General features: G+C 43.5%; 1 protein-coding gene across 1 annotated transcript in view; it reads left to right on the top strand.

The window, feature by feature from the left end:
• Positions 1–783: 783 nt before the first annotated feature.
• ANKRD26 (ankyrin repeat domain containing 26) overlaps positions 784–19,220 on the top strand; it is a 61,546-nt gene continuing 43,109 nt past the window's right edge. The window contains exons 1-12 of the mRNA XM_075716459.1: positions 784–986; positions 6,113–6,227; positions 6,471–6,644; positions 6,744–6,850; positions 7,374–7,511; positions 8,283–8,431; positions 12,016–12,066; positions 14,871–14,904; positions 14,984–15,056; positions 16,329–16,389; positions 16,744–17,753; positions 18,453–18,609. Coding sequence (XP_075572574.1) covers positions 784–986; positions 6,113–6,227; positions 6,471–6,644; positions 6,744–6,850; positions 7,374–7,511; positions 8,283–8,431; positions 12,016–12,066; positions 14,871–14,904; positions 14,984–15,056; positions 16,329–16,389; positions 16,744–17,753; positions 18,453–18,609 — 2,272 coding nt within the window. The remainder of the gene's footprint in view (positions 987–6,112; positions 6,228–6,470; positions 6,645–6,743; positions 6,851–7,373; positions 7,512–8,282; positions 8,432–12,015; positions 12,067–14,870; positions 14,905–14,983; positions 15,057–16,328; positions 16,390–16,743; positions 17,754–18,452; positions 18,610–19,220) is intronic.

The raw sequence follows: 19,220 nt of genomic DNA on the forward strand, positions 1-19,220 counted from the left end.
TATTCTTGTTCCACACTAAACGCACTTTCTCGATTTGCGCAGTTGGCTTTTAAAGCAAACCAGGCCGAGCCGCCCCACGCGCTGGCAGCACAGACCCGCCGGGGGCCAGCGGGGAATTGCTGCTGCCAGGGGCATCGACACCCCCTGAGCCTCCCGGCAGCGACCCCCGAGCGCGCTGCGGGGTGCATGACCCCCCCAGCTCCCCGCCGGGGACGCCGGGCCTGTCACTGCCCCACCGCGCTCGGCAGAGCCGCAGCCGGCCGCCTCCTTCTCCGGACCCGTCGTCGCAGCCGGGCGCCTGAGGGGGAAGAAAGCGACATCACTCACCGCTTGACACCCCTGATAAGCCACTCACACGGGCAGACGCATAGGAATTGACCTTAAACACGCGTACGCCGGCACCCCGCTCGGTATTTAAGCGCCCCGCTAACGCCCCCTCCGGCCCACCAGAGGCCGCGCATGCGCAGGCCGGCCGGCGCGCCCTGCGGAGCGGGCCTTGGCCCTCCCCTCGCCGTCCCACCGCGCCTGCGCGGCGTCGGCCGTCGTGTGGGAGGCGGCGGCGGCGGCGGCGGCGGCGGTGGGGCGGCCCGCCGCTGTCCGCCGGGGAGCGCGCCCCTCTCCTCGGGCTCCCGGCCCGCCGGGCGATCGCTCTGCAGCAGCCGTACGGGGGCCGAGGCTGTTGCTGGGGGCTCCGCTCCTCTGCCCGGGGCCCGACGCAACCCGCCGGGTGCCTCCCGCCGTCGCTCCCCTGAGGCGGGACCCTGCCCGCGTTCCCGCCGCGGGATGAAGAGGATCTTCGGGTTCGGGAGGAAGAGGAAGGGGCAGCCGCCGTCCGGCAGCGCCTCCCTGCCCTGCCCCGCCGGTGCCTACGAGCTCCGGCAGAAGGACCTGGGCAAGCTGCACCGCGCGGCCGCCAGCGGCGACCTGGCCCAGGTGCGGCAGGGGCTGAAGAAGTGCGGCATCGACGGGCGGGACAAGGCGGAGCGGTGAGGCGGGGAGCGGCGCCGGGCGGGCGCTCAGGCGCCGGGGGGGTCCCGGCAGCGCCAGGAGCCCCGGGCCGCAGCCGCCGGCGGCGCGGGGGGCGAACGGGCGCGTCGCTGCGAGGGGCGGGAGTGCTGGCTCCGCAGCCGAGCTCAGCCCTCGGCTGGGTGTGGTATTCAGGCTTGTGCTGCCAGAAACCCTTCAGTTCGGCCTAGCATCCAGCTGTCGCCGTACCCTTTTTGCTCCGGCCTCCTCAGTGCCCTCGAAGTTGTATTTCTTTGCCTGGGAGCGCAGGAGGGGAGGGCAGCTGGCAGCAGCCTGACAAAGGTGGGTTGCATAAGGAGCCTTATGGCCATTCTCCAGCCACGCTTTGAAATCAAAGTGCAATCGCATGCGTCTCTGTGCACCTTGGAGGGCTCAGCGTGCAGCTGTAGTAGCTGAGCCGAGAAAGCTGCACTGCCTTACCAGGGAGTAACTCAAGGAGAGATAGGCAGTGCAGTTAAGAAAGAGTTATAGCGCAGAATGAACATGTTGCATATTGATGCTGCATGCACAGTTGCCTGATGTGCCTTTTGTGGGTGTGATGTGACAGCCAAAGCAACAGTCTGATTTTGGGTGGCAATCACTTCATAGAATCATAGAATGCTTTGGGTTGGAAGGGACCTTTAGAGGTCATCTAGCCCAGCTGCCCTGCAGTGAGCAGGGACAGCTTTAACCAGATCAGGTTGCTCAGAGTCCCATCCAACCTGACCTTGAATGTTTCTAGGGATGGGGCCTCCACCACCTCTCTGGGCAACCCATTCCAGTGCTTGATCACACTCATTGTAAAAAATTTCTTCCTTATGTCTAGTCTAAATCTATTCTTCTTTAGTTTAAATCCATTACTCCTTGTCCTGTCACAGCAGGCCTTGCTAAAAAGATTCTCCCCATCCTTCCTATAGGCCCCCTTTAAGTACTGAAAGGCTGCAATAAGGTCTCCTCGCAGCCTTCTCTTCTCCAGGCTGAACAACCCCAACTCTCTCAGCCTGCTCTCATAGGAGAGGTGCTCCAGCCCTCGGATCATTTTTGTGGCCCTCCTCTGAACCCACTCCAACAGGTCCGTGTCCTTGTGCTGAGGGCTCCAGAGCTGGACGCAGTGCTCCAGGTGAGGTCTCACCAGAGCAGAGTAGAGGGGCAGAATCACCTCCCTCGGATCATTTTTGTGGCCCTCCTCTGGACCCGCTCCAACAGTTCCATGTCCTTCTTGTGCTGAGGGCCCCAGAGCTGGACGCAGTACTCCAGGTGAGGTCTCACCAGAGCAGAGCAGAGAGGCAGAATCACTTCCCTCAACCTGCTGGCAACGCTTCTTTTGATGCAGCCTAGGATACGGTTAGCTTTCTGGGCTGCAGGCGCACATTGCCGGCTCATGTCTAGCTTTTCATCCACCAGTACCCCCAAGTCCTTCTCTGCAGAGCTGTTCTCAATCCCTTCACCCCCCAGCCTGTATTGATATTGGGGGTTGCCCCATTGTAGGTGCAGGACCTTGCACTTGGCCTTGTTGAACCTTGTGAGGTTCTCACAGGCCCACCTCTCCAGCTTGTCCAGGTCCATTTGGATGACCTCTCATCCTTCTGGTGTGTCAACTGCACCACTCAGCTTGGTGTCATCTGCAAACTTGCTGAGGGTGCACTCATAACTTAGTTGTTTGCTCTGAGGCTTGGGTACAGCTAATCAATACCTTGGATTGGAAGATCTGGGCAGCGACTTGCAGGAGAAGCTGCTTCTTGTAGCAGGTGTTATTGTGTGGGTCTTTGAGTCAAGCACAGCAAGTACTTGGCAATTATATCTTAAGGAGAAGCCCTGGGCTGCAGCATAGCTCCTAGTGATCCATCGTAAGCGTAAGGGAATCAGCTGAAGTTTTTGGGTCTTGTATGGGTCAACCCTTTAATGCCTTTTCTGAAAAGACTTTGAGTCAAAACCTTAAGACATGCTGATTTTATGAGAGTAGCTCAGCTTCCTAGGCTGTCTATCCTGAAGACTGGACTTTTGCTAGCTGGCTAGCTTATTGCCCTGAAAACACCTAAAAACACCTGTAGGAGAAGCAAGGAAGAGCATGGTAAGCATTCACTTTAGTAATGTGGGCTGTGTGCCTGAGTGTTGCCAGTCAGTAGTTGTTTATGCAGCTGGAGGTGGGGGGATGCCGTTTAAGGTGGATTGAGTGCGTTTTGTGCATACTCCAGCTGCCTGAGTCAAGGTGCCCAGTGACATTTATGGAAATTGCTGTTTCTCTTATTTTCTTCTTCCTACCTTTTCTTTCACTGTGGCTGATTCAGTCAGTCATCAAGTCTTAGCAGACCCTCATAGGAAATTTGGTTAGTTTTTGCATTTTAAGTTCATCTTGTCTAGAAAGCTGTGTTTTCTCTGGAAAGGTTTCCTTCTGTGTGTCATGCTATTATCAGTGTTGTAACTGGGCAAATAAAGTAACACACTGGGGTGGGGGGATCAAGAGACAAGGCAGTTTATGTACGATAGAGCATTGCGATGGTTTTGGCATGACAGTGCCCAGTGCTGAAAGCTGCTGAAAACCTTACCTGAGAGGAATTCAGTGGACACAGGCTGCCTGCTTGCTCCAGCCCCTGAACACTGTACCAGCCATGAGGGTTGCAGGCCTGCTTATGCCCTTTTAAGTGCTTGTGGGTGTGATATGTGTCGTGAATGACTACCAGATGCATTTGTGTTTCAGAGCTTCATTGTGTTCTCCTGGGACTGGAAGAGTTGACACCGTTGGAAATAGGTGTAAGGAATGGGAAATGTGGGTAGTAATGGCTAAAATGTGTGCATTGTTCATATGAATATCTCAGTTCTGCTCCTCAGGATTTCCAAAAGCAAAATCCTGCACCAGAAACGTGGCAAGTATCACACCTGCAGGCTCCTTCCATAAAGTGGGTCTTGTAGCCCACAGGACCTCCCAAAAATGTGCTTGGAAGAGCATCAGTTAGGAGCAGGCAGCTTTTCAGAGGTGGTCTAGCTAAGCCTTCAGCCTTGCTGAAAGAGATGGGCAAAACTCAGCACAGAGTTGGAAGCACTGTAGGCATGATGCCAGCTAGTCATGGAGCCTGGGTCAAAGGTAATCGCTAAGAGAGATTTACCCTGTCAGCTGCCTTGTCAGAGTGACCTCTAGAGCTTTTCATTGCTTAGCTTGTAGCTGCTGGGTCATCAGCTCAAGTGCTCTTGGAAGTGTGTGCTGCCAACGTGCTGTTTCCCTGTGGTCTCCCAGTGGGGTTGTTTTGCAGCTGCTCAGGCATCAGCAGTTCTCTTCTACCCCATGGGTAGTCAGCGTAGGATTGCAGCAGCAGGAGGAGCAGAGTCTGGGCAGGGTCCCCAAGGCTGGGTGGCAGAACAGCTTTGGTGTTACTGCAAGCCTCTTGCAGGTACAGGCAACTGTGAACACTCTGATGTTCTCTGCCAGCCTGTTCCCTGAAGTGGATCTTCTGTGGAGCTCAGTAGGCCTTGCTCCAAGCAGAGCGATCTCCTTTTCCAGTTGGCAGGCTTAGAGGCTTGGTTGAGGAGGGCAGCAATGAGTCTGCAGGTTTTCTGCAGGCTTTTCCATTTGCAAAGCTGATAGGGACTTCTTCAGGTTTGTCATGTTTCCTAGTGTTTGGTAGTAGTAGCTTTTAGACGATCATGGACTCCTTCCTAACCAGTTCTGGTTAGCTTTCAGATAGTCTCAGTCAGCCATTCCTTCAGAGATGAAGGATCCTGCATACGTACATGGTGATTTCTCAAAAAGTGGTGGTAGTTGCTCTTGAGGGACTCTCCTGTTGATGCTTCAGTCTGTTCCCTGTCTGTAGCAAGACATTACAAGCTCTTTGAAGTTCTGTGTGGTTTTCTTGTCCTCATCCTTGTTGCCATGGAGGAGGCTCATCAGCTGCCCTGTAACAAGAAGCACCTGCATTACAAGTCGCTGTGTTTGTGTCACATGCCACTGCATTTGTGTACCTCTCCCTTTCCATTCCCACCTAGCCAGTGAACTGTTGTGCTCTTGTCTCTCAGCAAGGTACCAAAACAATTGCAAGGTTACTTGAGCTTTCCTAAATACAGAGAAGGACCTACCCACAGTGTTACGGTTCCAAACTAGTGCTGGCATCCCCCTCGGTTCTTGAGGAACTGCAGGATTTTTATTGCATCACCTTCAAGAGAGGAAGGTCCCAGCTGTTTTCTAGCTTGTCTCCTCTGTTGGGACAGGTGTCCTGCAGATGCAGGCACTTTGCCTTCTGCACAGAGCAAATCTTGTGCTGCTTTGTGCCTGTGATTTGGGGGGAAACCACATGCAAGGACTTTCTGGGTGATTGGGTCTTTGGGTACAAATAGGCTGGTTAATTGACATGAGACCTAAGATGTTCTGTGGTTTGAAGGAGCCCTTTTCTTTCTGGCAAGGCTTTAACTTGAAGAAAAAAGTTTCATTATCTTATACTGGTCATATATTGTGGGAACACAGTATTCCCTCCTTGGAGAGGACTTCCTCTGTAGTAGGCTTTTATGACTATGATAGTTACACATCAGGAAGGTCAAATGTTACTTTCCTGTAGTCAAGATTACAGTGTTCTGCTGTCTGGTTTGCTACATGCTGTCAGAGGCGCTTTGGTGCAAGTGTGGTTTTTTGTGTTTGCTGCAGTAGTAAACAAGCTAGAGAAAAAGCAGAAATTCTCAAAGTGCAGGGAAATGCTAATATTCTTGCTATAAAACCCATCTCCTACACCTCTGATATGCTTCTGGCATGTGAATGATCATAGAAGAACTTAGAGGTTTGCTTGCTGTAGTCCTCAGATTCCCAAGCTTTGATCTCTGTTGCCGTGGCATGTGTGTAGTCCTGCTGGAGGCAGTGGCCAGTGCCTTGGCACAGGAATGTGTTTCTGCAGATTCAGTTCTACGGTGAAGGAAATGTCACCTTACTAAGCAGACGCTGTGGAGGGTTTTTGCTAGCCAGCCTCAGGCATTTGGTGTGCCACTGCTGTTACTGATAATGCAATGAGAAATTTTTTCTTAACCTTGCTTTTTGCGAAGTGAAACTTGTGGCTATATCCATTTATCTCAGCCTGAAATGATTTCTTTAGTTGTCTGTCTGTGCTAATTTAATATATTTAATTTTTAGGACACCTCTGCATCTTGCTTGTGCGAACGGCCATGTGGATGTCGTTACCTATCTAGTAGAAAACAAGTGTAAGCTAAATCTTTTTGACAATGATAACAGATCGCCACTGATGAAGGTATGTGGAATATGTTATATTCTTGCAAGTGAGGCTTATTTATTATGCACTAAATTATATGTATCCTGCAGGATTCTTTACATAGAGCTGTGTAGAAACACACATATTGTACTTGGCATGGAATAGGCGTATGTTAGCTAATCTTTGAAGGTGCTCTTATTTTCCAGCATTGGAAAGCTGGGGGAACTGTAACAGTGAAATGTAAATGCTGGAAGTTTTTCCTTTTTTGTGTGCTGTTCCCAGGCAGTACAGTGCCAGCAAGAAAAATGTGTGACTATTCTGCTAGAGCATGGTGCCGACCCAAATCTGGCAGATGCTGATGGCAACACTGCCCTTCACCTGGCTGTTATATCTCCTAATACATCTGTAGCAGCGCTGTTACTTGAGCATAATGCCAATATTGATGCCCAGAATAAGGTAAACTTTTATATTTGTTAAGGAAGTTCTTTCAAAAAGTTGCATTAATATTTCTCTTGAATGTTTTGAATTTGGTTTTTAACTTATCTGTCCTTTCAGGAGGGATATACCCCGCTTATTCTTGCTGTCTCTGAACATCATGAAGAGATGGTAGAGTTTCTCCTTAAAAAAGGAGCTGATGTGCATACTCGGGATCAGTGTGAAAGGTGAGGGGTTTGTCAAAACTCTGCATGGGTGTCACTGGTATTCTTTAGGTTGGATTGATGAGAGGCATGGGAATGAGCTCTGAAAAACAACAGGGAGCCACACAGAAGGGGCTATTTCTGTCTTGTGAAATCAGGTCTGGACTTGGCTGCTGTCATACCTCAGTGGGTGCTTTTCGCATTGAGGATTGCAAGAAGGCATTGTCTGTGGTGGCCCTTCTGGCAGGAAATGTGCCAGTAGCTCAGCAGCATTGCCTCAATGCAGGAGGTGGTTTTCTGAATACAGCATGGTTTGTATGTAAGAGTTGTCTATGTGGAAGCTTTGTCAGAAGATTGAACATTTAATTGTTTTGACTCCGTGTCCCATTTTATTGTTGCTCTTACAATTCTTAATGAAAACTGCTTTTTCTTCAGTTCATTTTAAAGTAATGGGGAAAGTACTTTTTTTTGAGAGCAAATAGGAATAAAAATAATTACAGTGTCTGTGTAAAATGATCTATTTCATATCATATTTTGGATGTTTCAGAACCCCACTTATGACTGCTGCTTCTGGTGGGGAGCTTAATTTGATAAAAGTTCTAATTCGGTATGGTGCTGATGTTTCCCATAAAGACAGTAATGGATGGACGGCTGAGGATTATGCTGTTATTCATGGATATTCTAGGTAAATTTTTAAGTTTATCGTTAGAATAAGTTGTCAGTTATCACTGTGGCTTTTGAACATTTTTGGTAACGGCACCAAAGTTTAATGCTGTGTTGATACCTGTCTTGAAGCTGTGCTCAGTGACGTCTTCTGATATGTATCATTCCTGTGTCTAGCGTTAATTTGGAAGTTGAGGAAAATTTCCCCCCAGAATTCTCTGTTAGATTTCAAATTTTGTTACTAAGCTCACATCTGCCAAGTATAAACTCTAAATTAAAGTGTCTGTAGCCTACAATTATCCAAAAGTGGAATTTGGCAAACTGAAATGCCTGTAAACCCTGTCCCCAGACCAGCACGGTTGTCCTCACTGACTTCCACTACAATGACCAGGAACTACCAGCCTTTTGTTTCAGAGGAGATCTAGCTGATAGTCCTTTGGTTAAAATCTTAAGCAGTCTTACTTCTCTTATGCATAGCTTTGTACCTGTGGGTGTTCCTTCTCTAAGGTGGTTATGTATGCTGAAAAAAATGTACCAAGTAGGAGTTAATAACTTCGTAGGTATGAATATGCATCTATAGAATGAACGTGACTAGTGAATACTGAAGTATGTAATGGTCATGCAGTAAGTGCTGTGTGTATTATTACCCTTAGTGAATACACACAAGTGCATGAGTTCATATGGCTATGAATATGTGTAGGATGGATAATCGGCTGTTAACGATTTTATTAAATGGTATATGCAAGTATGTGGTTATTTTTACCAAATATATTTCCTCTCTTTCTCTATACAGTCTTAGTAAACAACTGGCAGAATACGCAGACTGGGAAAACACAGGAGAAGCTCCTGCAGGAGGTACACAAAGCATGATGGTACTTAGCACTCCTCACCGGGCGGGAGCTGCTGGCTTTACGTTGGGTGCACCTGCTGTGGACAGAGGAGGTAGGATCCTTAACCATGGAGGAGCTCATGAGGAAATTCACTATGGCCTTTTCTTTAGGTGGTTTGTGTTATTAAAGCTTATTGTGTTCACCATTGATTTTATTGGAGGCATCAGGTGGAGTAGCACAAGAAGTTTTGTGAATGCGCTTATTTGTTGCTAGTTGAAGGTGCTTCTTGTCAGGCTGTGAAGGCAGTTGTGATTTGTGTGCTACATATCCACTTACAGGGTTGTTGCCTTCTGCCTGTCAGATTGCCTATCTATATAGGTTTTCCTATAGAGAGAGAGAGAAGAGGGACAGGGAGGGAACTAGATCAGAGTGGTTTTGTTTTTCAGGTGTGTACTTTTACCTATAGATGGCCATTCACATTGTGAAAATCCAATTGCAAAAGCAGTAGGTTCATCCTGAGTAGTTGTTCCTCTTTCTGTAGTGGGAAAGTAACAGATAAGTTAGCAGGAATATATATGTCTTGTTGATTGCCACTGAGTTTGCATGTCTTTGTTTTAATATTAATAGTTTTACCTGCACTAAGCTCCTTTAGTGAGTCGTCTTATTTTTCAGCATCAGTTACAATTGTTTCCGTGTAGGTGCTGTAGAGACATATTTAGGAAAAATTGTCTTGGAAAAGTAACTTTGTTAGCAACAACAATGCAGTGTCTGTGTATACTGTATCTTCTTGGACATAGTTTAATTTACAATAAAAATAATGCTTTTCTTCCACTTTCAGTAATTTTGTGAAATAAACTTTAAAAAAAAATCCGTATTACCTGTGATCCAGAAAAACAATTAAATTGCCTTGTAGTTAAATTAACTCCTTCAGTGAGTTTGTAAGCTATGCTTATGAGCTCACATAGCCCTAGAGGAATCTTGGAAAACTAACATTTTAATATGAATTAAACTGTTTGTCTTGTACTTTACATCTCAGGCCCTACAGTGGGAGGTTTTATTCTTTCTGGTTTTTTAAGGGTGTTATACAGAACTATGTGGCAAGGGGGCAGCAGACAGTGTTCCAACATAGTTCATTACTCCTTTTTTAAATATGTCAAGAAATGAGCAAAACATGGAATATTTTTCCTCATTGACTTTTCCCAGACATGGGAATTTAATTTAGAGCCAAACTTCATTCCTTTGACTTGCGAACAGTTTCTTTGATCTATTTGGAGATTTGTAAAGTTTCTTGATAGACTGAAGGAAGATTTTTTTTTTTTTTTTTTTTAGTGGAAAGGGCTTGGTACAGGTAGCTTAATCAGCAAAATGTTGCTTTCACCTGAGCAGAACTCTCTGTTACCCTCTCGTGTGCATGTAGATAATGTCTGTGGTACCACAGTGTAATGGCTGACAGGCCTGGGTTATTTTAAAATACGTGGCTTGAAGAATAATACTGTTGTGTGATTCCAAAAATGCTACACCGTCAGGGAAATACGGGTTCTTGAACCACATAATTTGCCCTATTCATTGAAAATTATAACACTACTAATATAAGTCCCCAATATTATGGGAAATCTTTACTTCTTATCTTCATTTAAAGAGGCATAGTAAGTGTGAAGAGAATGTTATGTGGGTTAAGGACTTGGGAGGAGAAAGAGTGTGCTCTGTTGTCCGTCTGTTTCTAGTAGGGCTTGTTTTTCTTCTGAGTAGTGTGAATCCTTTTAAGAGACTGAGCACAAGGAGAAAAAACGACCCCAACATGTTGAGCAAGAGAGATTAGTAGCATATAGGGAACATTTATCGGCATTAATTCTACAGTCTCTGGCTTGCACCCACAAAGCACAGTTCCTGCATCATGAGAGTCCCTTTGATATGCTGCAGTAATAGGCTTTGAAGCTTCTGTTAGAGTAGAAGCTGGGATGATAGTGAGAGACCAGAGAAGCACCCACTTGGAATTCTTTTCCTCTTCCGTACTGTTTTTCTGGGATCATCAATGTTGTCCTTATTCCTCTTGCTGCTTTTGCACTTGTTGAACATTCTTCAAAATATTCTCCTCTAACAAGCAAGTCAGCATATTTAAGAAGTAGGCTCATGCTTATTTGAATGTTTATTTTTTGTCAGAACATGAACCTTTTTATTAATTGCAGACAGGTTGGCAAAAACCTCCAAATGAATGGCTTCTAGCCCTAGCATACTGAATGACAGACTTCAGATTTAAAGTTGGAATTTCTTTGACAAAAAATAATAATTATTCAATTTTTCTCAAGGCAAGGATTCAGATTTCTAGTATGTCTGCAGTGGTGGCTTTTTTTTTAGCTACTGCACTGCTTAGGAGTGTATTGTTCCTTCAGTATTTCCCTGAGTCCCTGCAGAAACTGTTGGTTTTTCATCATAGAGCTCTTAGAAAAGAAATGAGTGCTTCAGTGTAATTTACATCTCCTGAGGTCAGGAAAAGTTGTCCTGTATCACCTTTTAAGAAAACTGAGAAATGGAGAAGGGATGAGAAACCATCTTGAGGTCCTTTCTTAACTCTTTAAGTGTGTTTTTTTTCATAGGAGTCCTTTTGCCACATCCATTCCATGCATATGTGGTAGAATCAATATAAGCAGGACTCCCTTCTGCTCTGAGACAAATGTTATGGCCTTGTCACGAAGAAATTTGGAGTTGGGTAGCTGCAATAACAGAACCACACTGTTTGCTGACTTAAAATATAAAATTTTACTAAGTAGGGTGGGTAGAGCAGGTGGATAGTAATTTATATTCTAAACCTTCTGTTCCACAACGCACAGATGTGCATATGCACACAAACACCCATGCATAACACTCACACCAGTCAGTGTACCCATTTTGGTCCAGTTGTAGCCTCCCCTATAGTGCTGGGGGAACAGGGTATTTATTGTGACTGCTTGTCATGTCTGTGTTCTGGCTGGTGGCATTGCTTCTGTATGTGAACAGTTCAGCATGGTCAAATCAATATAAGCGGGAGTCTCATCTTCAAACTGAGGTAGGAGGGGCCTATGTTTGCATCAGGCACCAACTGACACAACTTGTGAGCTGGTTTAAGGCAACAAGTTTCTGGATTGCTTTTTTAGTGAGAGGTAACAAACGTGCTAAAACTGTAACTTGAGTGAGTGTAATTAACATAATGGCTAGAAGTTGTGTGGTGGCGGAGCCAAGATTCCCTTCAAAATTTCTGAATAGTCTATCTCCAAAGTTTAGTTGTGGGCACCTAAGGGTTTTTGGGATGCTTAGAGGGAGGGATTTTAAGTGAGATGTATGTATAAAGCACTCCACAAATATGAAGGAATTGCATTTGCAGTCTGTGCTAGATGAGGACTAGTCAAGTTGGCAATATAAAGTTGGCAGTAGAGTAAATTTCTGATAATCTGTGCAGTATTTCAAAATATTGGAATATGGGTATTTTACGTGGAGCACTTTTTGACACCGTCCCTTGAGAGTAGAGTTCAGTAGATTGTGATTGGTTTTGTTTCTAGCACTTACAACCACAGAGTAGGCTGATAGTCACAATACATTCTCCCATTGCTATAGCTTTGTTGATGTGCTGCTTATGTTTTTTCCAAATTTCTGGGAATTCAGATTTATTCTGATGTCATTGTTTCGTCTGTCCTTTCCATGCTGTTTCCTAAATGGATATAGGAATGCAACAATCTCCTAACCAGACATCAAGAACAGGAAAATCAAGGAAAGGTATTCTGTACAGTAGCATTTCAAATATGAAACATGTTGTATGATAAACAAATACTAACACATCTATGATTTTTTTTTTTTTATCCTGGTGAACCCTATTTTGATGGTTTTGGTTTTATAAATTAGATTTGAGAGTAGGCTTTGGGTGTTTTTTATTCATTTGCATGTTTTGCATGGGTCCTTTATTATTGTGTTGAGTGTTTGCTTTGTGTCATTAGTGATAGCAAATTTTTTTTTTAAATGTGTTCTTGTGTTGCTCCAAAATGGAAATGGACTTCAATTAAAGTGGAAATAAGCAATCCCCAGAGACTGTTTTTCTAGATCCCATTTCTGTGGTAGGGCGTCAGTGTCTGAATGCTAGCTCATTAACTTCCTCTGTCTTCTAAAGGACAGAGTGGCCTGGTTTTGTCATTGCTTAAAGTTACTATACATTGAAAGCAAAAGTTCAGATAACTTACTCAGTTGCTTTGATTAATTATGACTGTACTAATTGAAAATATAACTGAAGTCACCTGTCAGAAGTTTATAACTGACTGTTCCACCCTATCCACCCAGTTCTAAGAGACAGGTTTTCATTCAGCTTGGGAGGTTAGCAGGTAGAAAGACGGCGGGTACTGAGTGAGCAGAAAACTGCAGTATGTAAAACTAATTAATATTTTTAAATATTATGTAATAGGAAGCATTAATAAACAGAGACTGTTGGTATTTTTAACTATTTTAGCTTGTCCTCACATTGGAAGTTTCAGCCTCCAGGTTTTTTCTACATGACATGACTACACTGAACATGTGTACTGTATTTCATGGTCCAAAAGCCCTGTTCAGGTCCAGAGACGTACTAATCAAAGCTCCCACATAAACCTTGTCTTTAGGACAGACAAAATTTTCACTCATTTGTGGTTTACTGGTAGTAGAAGAGATGTCTTCAGGCATGCTATGCCTTTGTTTCCTTTTCCCTTCAATAATTTTGTCCAAGACCTCGGTTTGGTTGTCATCATGTGACTTTATGGAAGGCTACCTATCTCCTGTTTATAAGCAACTTCATTTTGTTATGATAGTTAACAAGAATTTGTTATTAAGAACTTGAACACTGAAATAGCTATTAGGTAGAGGTTATATGTGTTTGTTTTTTCCCTTCTGTCTTGGGAGTTGAGGAGCCCTTTTATTTCATTTTAGTTGTTGATAATTGAGAGGTTTTAGCACTCTTCAGGCTGGATTCCTAGAGTTCAGATTTCATTACTACATCAGTGATGTGCTAGAGTGCACTCTCATTGAGTTTGCAAATGGCCACAAATTGGGGGGGATCAGTAGATACGCTTTAGGGCAGTGCTGCCATTCAGAGGGACCTCGACAAGCTGGGGAAGTGGACTGTCAGGCCTGTCTTACGAAATTCAGCAAGGGCAAAAGCCAAATCCTGCATGTGGAAAGGAACAACCCCTTGCTACAAAATATGCTGGGACTGCCTGGCTGGAGAGCTGCTTTGCTGAGAAGGCCCAGAAGGTCTTGGCAGAGAGTGAGCTGAGCATGAACCGTCAGGGTGCTCTGGCAACTGAGAAAGTCAAGTGTCCTGGGCTGTATTAAGAGCAGCATAACCAAGAGGTTGAGGAAAGTGATTGTCCACCCCTGCTTGGCACTCACTGGGTTGTGTCCAGCTGCCTGGGTATAATTTTGAGCCCCAGTTTTGAGATTGGTCTTTCAACAGTGAGCAAGTTCAGTGGGGGGCCATCAAACTCATCGGGGGCAGGAGTACTTGCCCTTTGAGGAGAGACTGAGGAAACTGGGCTTGTTCAGCCTAGAGAAGAGGCTACTTTGAAGGGGATCTAGCAGCAGCTTCCAGTACATATGAGGAGAAGACAAAGCCAGGTGCTTCCCAGTGGTGCATGACAGGAGGTGGAGATACAAACATGCAAACGAGAGTTTCTAACTGGATGTGAGAAGCTTCACCATGATAAGGACAGTAAAACAGAGAGGTTGTACAGCCTCCCTCCTTGGAGGTGTTCAAGACCAGACTGGATAAAGCCCTAAGCAACCTTATCTGATCCCATGGCTGAGCCTGCTTTGAGGAGGCGGTTGTCTAAGAGACTTCCTGAGGTCCCTTCTGACCTGATTTATCCTATGATCCTACATGCAAGTTGCCTTCATAACAATGATGAAAGCTTGGAGTGTAGTATAGAATGTCCTGGTTATGCCCCTTTTGTCTGCTGAATACCCTTTTTGGTGCAGTGTAGAGAACTGCTGGTGATTCTTCTACCTGAAGATAAGCTTTAGATCTTGATTATGCTTTTTTATTTTCTTTACCTTTTCAGAATAATCTGTAACTGGGTAGAGCAGCGGATAGTGTAGCATATAGCATAATGTTATACATAATGTTACATAAAATAGTAAAATCTCTACATGTGATGTGTACTCATGTGTGTAATATGAGTACTTTGGAGGTTCATTTACTTGCCATCTTGCTAAACCATCACCATTTTGTTAACTGTTTACTAACATAGCATATTCATGCTATGCTTTTTTTTTTTTTTTTTTTAGTTTAGAGACATTTCTTAAACTTGTAGGTATAAGAGTCCAAAGGAGGTACAACTCTTGTCTTTTTTGTTTTCTTTTTTTTTTTTTTTAATTCAGTTTGGCTTGAAAAAGCAGTTGTTTTGGAAATGCATTCATTCATGCTGTCTTGTGTTGAATTGGCTACCCAAAGTTTTATTCTGTTACGACCTGTAGAGTTGTCGATCTTAAATGTTTGTATGTACTGGTTAATTTTTAGCATGCCAAATCTAATTTCAACATGTCAATTAATGTTTGAACAGCAATAGATGACTTTTCGCAAGGAGACTCAATAAGGTGAGACTTTAAAAATACCTAACACTTACCTGAGGAATGGTTTGAGAGGCACAAGACTCATTTTGCTTTGCTTTTTAAGAAGCTCTGAGAAAGAGGGGAGTGATGACAGTTGGCATACTTCTGAGGAAGAAGAACTCGATTTTGCCCCCAAGGTATGGTGCCTTTACAGGAAAAATGTCCTGTAAATATAAGTGATTTGAAGGCAAGTTTTCTCTGGGATTGAAAGAAACTGCGGTTCCAGCCAGTATTGTTTTCTCCTTAGAAGCAGTCTCTGGCCTGCCAGCCTTTCTTCTGCTGTGAGTTTTTCCTAGAAGACCTGTAACTGTGGCAGAGCATGCAGTAGATTGTGGTTTGGGGCAAAAGAGCAATAGGTGACGAGATAAACAACCACACTGTTTTATTTGTTCTTGTTCATTTGAGTCAGATTTGCAGTCCCTAAAAGTTTATAAGTTACTATTATAACCTATTCTGTTCTTCTCCAAATGTTGCTATCATTTCCTGTAAATCTGGTGATAGAATCCTAATTAATAAAGAAAAAGGGCGTTTGTTTATCAAGATCTACTGAAATACTTCATCACCTAGTTCTCCTTTCCTCCTTGTCAGGTTCCTCAAGAGCGCTCAATGGATGAGTTACTCAAATGGGTCATCTTTTTTTGTTTTTCTTCTATGAGATGGCATTCTGTGCTTGCATGTAATCTCACACTGCATGTTTTCCCTCTTTTTTTTGAATGCTCGGGTAGTATTCTTTTTGTCAGATACAAGCTCTTGCGCCTATTGTTTTTACTGATGTTCTCAAGGGTTATCAACTTCAGCAGTGATGTCTGGAGCATCTATTCTGTTGTACTGGGATTCTGCAGTGATGAGAAACCTGCGTGTGGTAGTTAAACCCACTCTGTAATGCTGGAGATGGAAGCATGTTTAGTTTCACCATGATTTCATTTTCTTGCACTGATTTAAATAGAAATGATGCATTTTTCTGGCATGATTTTGAAATTTAGGGATATTTTGGTAAGTGTACTTGCAGGGACTAATTTATGCATTAAGTCTAGGGATCTTAACAGTTACTTGCATTGTGCACATTTGCAAGTAAGCATCCTGAAACTGAATCTTAAATGTAGCTGAATTTTACTTAAGTATTACAGGTATCAAAACCAGATTTTTAGAACCGTTACGCATGTAAACATAGTTTTGGAAACAATTTGTAGAAGAGTGCCTGAATAATGTTTTGGGGTGAAATACTTGCTGAATTGCAGATGTGAGGAGTGTTTGTGTAGTTAGAACTATAGGATGGAGCCAGCACCTGAGCACTATCAAAAGGACAGCCTGATTACATTTACTGTTTAAGATTTGATGTGAACAAAGGATTTGTTGTTGTTACTGTTTAAAAAAAAAATGTTTTTGCTTAAATAAATCTTTATTTACAGAAGCTTCAGAAGCCAAACTTGACACTGCTAATGAATGCTTCCCAGCAGTTCAGGAAAAACAGTAAGCTATTTGGCAAAGACTGCATGATATACTGATATATAAAAGTAGACATGCTAGGTAGTTTTTTTATAACTTCTTTTTGTTATAGTAAATGAGAAAAGTAGCATTTTGAAAACATAGCACTTAGTAATTTCAGAAAAAAATATGTCATATTGTTAAAATGAAGATATTAATCCCCTTCTAAGCCTTTGTCCCTAGTCAAGTCCTTTCTCTGTCCTGCCCATCACTTACCTCGCTCCTCTTCCAGACATTCCCAGATGACTCCTCTCCTGTGCATTAATCTGGTAACATGCCTATTGCTATTTACATAACTCCTTCTGTTCACATGCATTTCTCCTTCTCTTCTGCTTTAAGATGATGGTGATGGTTCGAGAATTGAAAGTCCTAAGTCACTGAAGAAAAGCCTCAAACAAAAAACCCCATCAGATGCAAACCTGAACAAAGCAGAATGTGGAGAATTGTTCATTCAAGATGTTTCAGATCCAAGCAACCTGGAAGAAGAAGAATTGGAGGAGGAGGAAGATGATGATGAAAATGGCAGTGGAGATGATGATGAAGATTATGAGGAGGAAGAGGAAGAAGAAGAAGAAGAGGAGGAGGAAGATCTTACTCAAGATGAAAAGGAGGAGGAAGGTCTGGAAGATGAAGAAACTCAGTCAAATGACATACAGGAGGAGGAGAAGGAGGAGAAAACAGAACCTAAAGGGGAAATTAATCAGAAATTTGAGTATTTTAGCAATGCTAAGTATGAAGGGGAAGCTCAGTGTGGAACTGGAGATGTCCGTGATCTTGATCATAAAATAAGTAAAGAACTTGGTGAAAAGGTGGAGGAATCTGTTGATCCTCCTGTGTCTTTTATAGCTGGGTGTTATGAAAGGTTGCAAGAAAATACAACTGCTGTGTCTCCAAAGATAATGAATAATGAAGTATCCTGCAAGTCAGTACCAAAACAAGCTGTCTTTCAAAATCTAAATAATTTGCAAGATACACAAGAAAGCTGGAACAGGAAAAGCATGATTCAGGACAAGTTTCACAGAAATGCTGACTCCTGTTTTGCAGACTCTGAAAGGAAAAAAGAGATACCTCAGCCTCTCTCAGGCACTTGTCTTAAGGAGAAAAAGTCAAGCTTCGGTGATGGCTTTGAAAGTGGTAATAATTCTTGTTCAGCAGGAAAAAACCCAAAGCTTGAAAGTCAAACACCAAACTCTGTCGTTCTTGAATGCGTGGATGATGAAGATACTGAAGAAGAGCAATATGAAGAAGTAGATGATAAAGTCTGTGAAACACCAAAACAAGAAAGTGAAAACTTGCGCTTAAATAGGCATGAAGAAAATTTAAGAGCAGCATTTCACTCAAGTACCAAAGTAAGTATGTAGGGATGATTCAGTCACAAGAGTATTTTCTAAGGGTAATATAGGTAAGAAACAAATGGTAAACTGGATTTCTGTTAATACTTATTCTTCACGTATATCCATCTGTTGATCATCCTTTTTTCATATTAGAATATGTCTTACTCCTAGCCAAAGCAGTTTCTTAGGTATAAGAATAATATCAGGCAGTATTTTCAATAATTTTTTTGTATTGGTTACAGTGGTTTTGCAGGAAAAAGAATAGGCAGTAGACTTCTTCTGGAATCAATTAAGTTTTTCTCAGTTGCATATACAGATCTTATCTGTGAAGGCTTACTGCCATTTAGTAAAATTCATGGTGTGATGGCTGAAAGTGAGTAAACAAAAAGAAGTTTGAATAAGATTGAGAGCAGGAAGCTATTGATTTTCCTTGGAGCAAAGTAGGGGAAAAGAAGGATGTAACTTAAATGAAGCTAGAGTTAGACTGATGTGAGGAAGTGCTTCTCGGGGGCTTTGCAGAACCAGGGGTGAGACTTACGACATTAGGCGTTGCTGTCTACTCGTATAGATTCCCGTGGAAAAACTGAACGCCTTGTAAAACAAAACTCAACAAAGTTTCCCTTTTGTCTTACACAAGATTTTCAAGTTGTCAATGGATGGTGAAGAGGATGCTTGTTTCTGTTCTTTCCAGCTGTTTTGATCGATCTCTTTTAGGAAGAATCACCTGAACGGGAAGAAGAGGAGGAGGAGCAGGAGGAGGAAGACACTGATGAAGAGCTACAAACTGCAGTTGTTGAGGGTGTGAAAAATTCTATTTGTAATGATAGCCATCAAGTCCACAATGCTTCAAAAGACAATGCTGGTGAGAGAAATGAGTTAGTAAATACTGATCCCAATTCTTCCTCTATAAATATTAATGCACAGTAAATGAACTAAAATGGTGGTTGACTTCTGAGATAGCAAATTTTTTCCTTGCCTGTGAATCCTAATGGACATTGGCAGAGAAGGAGAGCAACTTTTTGTTCCTTTTCATTCATTCTTGAAGAACCGAAATTGTGGTGTTGGATTCCAAATGATGCTATATGAAGCAAATGCCATTCCTGCTTTTGTTACTGCGTTCTCCCTGAAGCGGTCTGAACAAAATGTGCAGATGAAAAGGAGAAAGAGGATTAGAGTGTCTTGGGTGTGACAGTAGTAGTCTCCTTTCTGGCTCGTACTGTCAGATTGAAAAACTGTGATTGCTCATGGCTGAAGCCTGGAAAAGATTTGAGTCAAGCTGACGGAAGGCTGTTGTGTTCCAGTGCCTCACCTTGTCCAGTTTTAAAATGTCGAAGGTCTCTCCAATGCCACACTTGTGTGTGCTTGAAATCATTACCAGCTCAGAGTTGAGCACTTTGGTACTCACCTCAGGTCTCAGGGCAGGAAGAGAAGGCACCATTTCCATTGCCTGTCTCCAGAGAGTAGCTTGGTGTGGTAGATGTT

The sequence above is a fragment of the Pelecanus crispus genome, chromosome 1, assembly GCF_030463565.1.
Source record: "Pelecanus crispus isolate bPelCri1 chromosome 1, bPelCri1.pri, whole genome shotgun sequence".
Taxonomy (NCBI): Eukaryota; Metazoa; Chordata; class Aves; order Pelecaniformes; family Pelecanidae; genus Pelecanus; species Pelecanus crispus.